The sequence below is a fragment of the Sinocyclocheilus anshuiensis genome, unplaced genomic scaffold (assembly GCF_001515605.1).
Source record: "Sinocyclocheilus anshuiensis isolate Anshui unplaced genomic scaffold, SAMN03320099.WGS_v1.1 scaffold810, whole genome shotgun sequence".
NCBI classification, from domain to species: domain Eukaryota; kingdom Metazoa; phylum Chordata; class Actinopteri; order Cypriniformes; family Cyprinidae; genus Sinocyclocheilus; species Sinocyclocheilus anshuiensis.
This window is the reverse complement of record NW_015542409.1, coordinates 1,098,878-1,101,443: the sequence shown is the minus strand read 5'-3', so window position 1 is coordinate 1,101,443 and position 2,566 is coordinate 1,098,878. Positions and strand designations below refer to the sequence as shown.

General features: G+C 40.2%; 1 protein-coding gene across 1 annotated transcript in view; it reads right to left on the bottom strand.

Annotated features, from left to right (window-relative positions):
- The window catches only part of LOC107693236 (DNA-binding protein inhibitor ID-2-like), a 2,331-nt gene extending 867 nt beyond the window's left edge, over nt 1–1,464 (bottom strand). Inside the window, exons 1-2 of the mRNA XM_016492544.1 lie at nt 1,022–1,464; nt 670–730 (exon numbers count right to left, since the gene is read on the bottom strand). Of these exons, the coding sequence (XP_016348030.1) occupies nt 674–730; nt 1,022–1,357 (393 nt within the window). The 5' untranslated portion in view covers nt 1,358–1,464 and the 3' untranslated portion in view covers nt 670–673. The remainder of the gene's footprint in view (nt 1–669; nt 731–1,021) is intronic.
- Nucleotides 1,465–2,566: the final 1,102 nt, after the last annotated feature.

Sequence of the window (2,566 nt, the reverse complement as noted above, 5' to 3'; positions counted from 1 at the left end):
GGAGGAGAGTGTGTGAGAGAGAGAGAGAGAGAGAGAGAGAGAGAGAGAGAGAGAGAGAGAGAGGCGTGTTTAGAGAAGGCAAAAGGACAGAGATCCGGACAGACTGGCGCCAGGGAGGAAGCCACAGGACGTTTTTTTCGGACTTTTAACCAAACACTAGCGAAATACCGGGCAATCCCATACTGCTCCAGATGGAGGAGTCTACACGAGCATCTGACACATATATTTGATAGTACTTTAAAATAACGTTGCTATACGCAAACATTGTATTAGACCTATTACTGAACAATCAAAAAATAAAGATCGAGTCACTCATCTTGTACGACTTTCTTCTGTGCACCACAAAATGATTTTTTTTCTCTCTTTGTGCGTCACAGAAAACATTTTGAGTGTTTTGAGAATCATCTTCAGTTTTGATAATCAAAGTTTAATGACATTTCTACCAACTGTAATAAAACAACGTGTTCAATTAAGCATTATACCATGTTTAAATGACTTAAATTATAAAGTAATACAATTTCTCTTTGTTTTAATAAGTCCATACATAATGCATAATAATTATGCTGCGCTGCACCGCTGGCAAACAGCCCAACTGCCCCACGTGCAAAAGTTTAACTTTGTTACAGCTTCTCACGTGAAACCAGCAAGTTCGTAGAGCATCTAACTTACCATTTCAACGAGACAGGGCTATGAGGTCATCTGAGTTGATCTCTCTTTGAGGGTTACTGGGCTGTTAATTAACAGAAGTAAACAATGATTTTCAGTGTAGCTGCCAGCACAAGTTACATTTCAAGTTGGTGTTATACATTATGCGTTTTTAATTAATGCTGATTGCATTGCATACTGTTCACGTCTTTCTTTTTCATTGATGCTAAAATACTGCATACTGTTGTCATTTCGCACTTCAATCATTTCTCTTATAACTGCGATGTACGATTTATCATTAGGCTACGCTAATATAAATTACTTTGACTAACCAGCACGATAAGTCAGAATGAAATGTTCTACAAACTTGACTTACCTGGAAGGAGATGATGCTGATATCAGCTCCGAGTGATCTGACAGACTTTTTTGGAGGGCTCTGTCCGAGGATCTGCTGTTGCGGGTTCTGGTCCAGTGCGATCTGAAGATCCAGAATGTAGTCTATGACATGCTGCAAGATCTCCATCTTACTCACGCTCTTGTTCTGCGGTAAACTCGGCACGAGCTCCTTCAACCTGCTGTAGCAGTCATTCATGTCGTACAGGAGACTGAGCGGGTCGTCCGAGGAGCTCTTGCTCCGTAAATTGCCGAGATTATGCTCCGAAAAATACAAGGCGGGTTTCCTTATGGACCTCACCAGACTGACTGCCTTCATAGTGGATAACGATGTTGTGGTTAATTTCAGGGTATGAGATTCTCCCACAGATCTACGCTGGAAGCTTGTTGTCAATGCGTTTATATAGCAACCCAACTGGGTTTGTTATAAGGCATAAAGAATTAAGCGGATTGGTCGATGAGACGACGTCATTCTGTGAACCGGGGCATCAACATTGGCCAAATTCGCAGCACGTGAGCACCTCCCACATCCTCTGCACTCTTTCCTCGTGTTGAAGAGTATCTGAGCAACTGCGTGCACAGACAAATAACATCACATGTATACATAATGCAACGGGATGATGTTAGCAAGGGATTTCCATTTGTAACGTCTCACAGCATCAACATACAAGTATTATTTAAAACGTTATTAACGCCAGATGTTTATTTTCTTGCAAGTTTATTTAGTTGCCCATCTCTCTATCCCCATTGTGTGCACTTAAAGACTTTATGCAAACGAGTTGGTATGCAGAACTTTTTTTTAACTGTTACAACAAGCCATAGACACTGGAACTGTGGCTTAGACTAGTCTTTCAAGTTAGTCATCTAGTCGTAACTTTTTAAATCAGTTAGGCTAAAAACGTAGATTGGTCGTTTTTTAATCCGAAAAGTAAGACTCATTACTCATTGACCTTGGCTAACTAGTTGGTCAGACTAGTTCTTCGTAAAACGTAGTCTTAACATAGTGGCTACATTTATGCAACTGGGATTATGCCCTTGGAATTGTAACGCCGTTTGATTCGTGAACGAACCATTCTTTTGAGTCGACTCTTCGTAATCGAAATGGACGGGTTGAGCCGTTTCGCGGAGAGATTCATTCTCCACCCGCGGATTTGCGCTACAACTAGGCCGAATCAGTGTTGGGGGTAACGCATTACAAGTAACGCGAGTTACGTAATCAGATTACTTTTTTCCCCAAGTAACTAGTAAAGTAACGCATTACTTTTTAATTTACAAGAGAATATCTTAGTTACTTTTTCAAATAAGTAACGCAAGTTACTTTTTTTTCCAATTTATTGATTGACAGCTCTAGTTACTTTTTTATGGAGTAACGCAATATTGTAATGCATTACTTTTAAAAGTAACTTTCCCCAACACTGGGCCAAATCGCAAAACCGATACTATACTGCAAATCTCGGTTGCGTGAAGTTATCGCCTAGCTGCTAATGCGACTTAAGGTAGTATTGTATTAAGATAGCCTATAAACTTT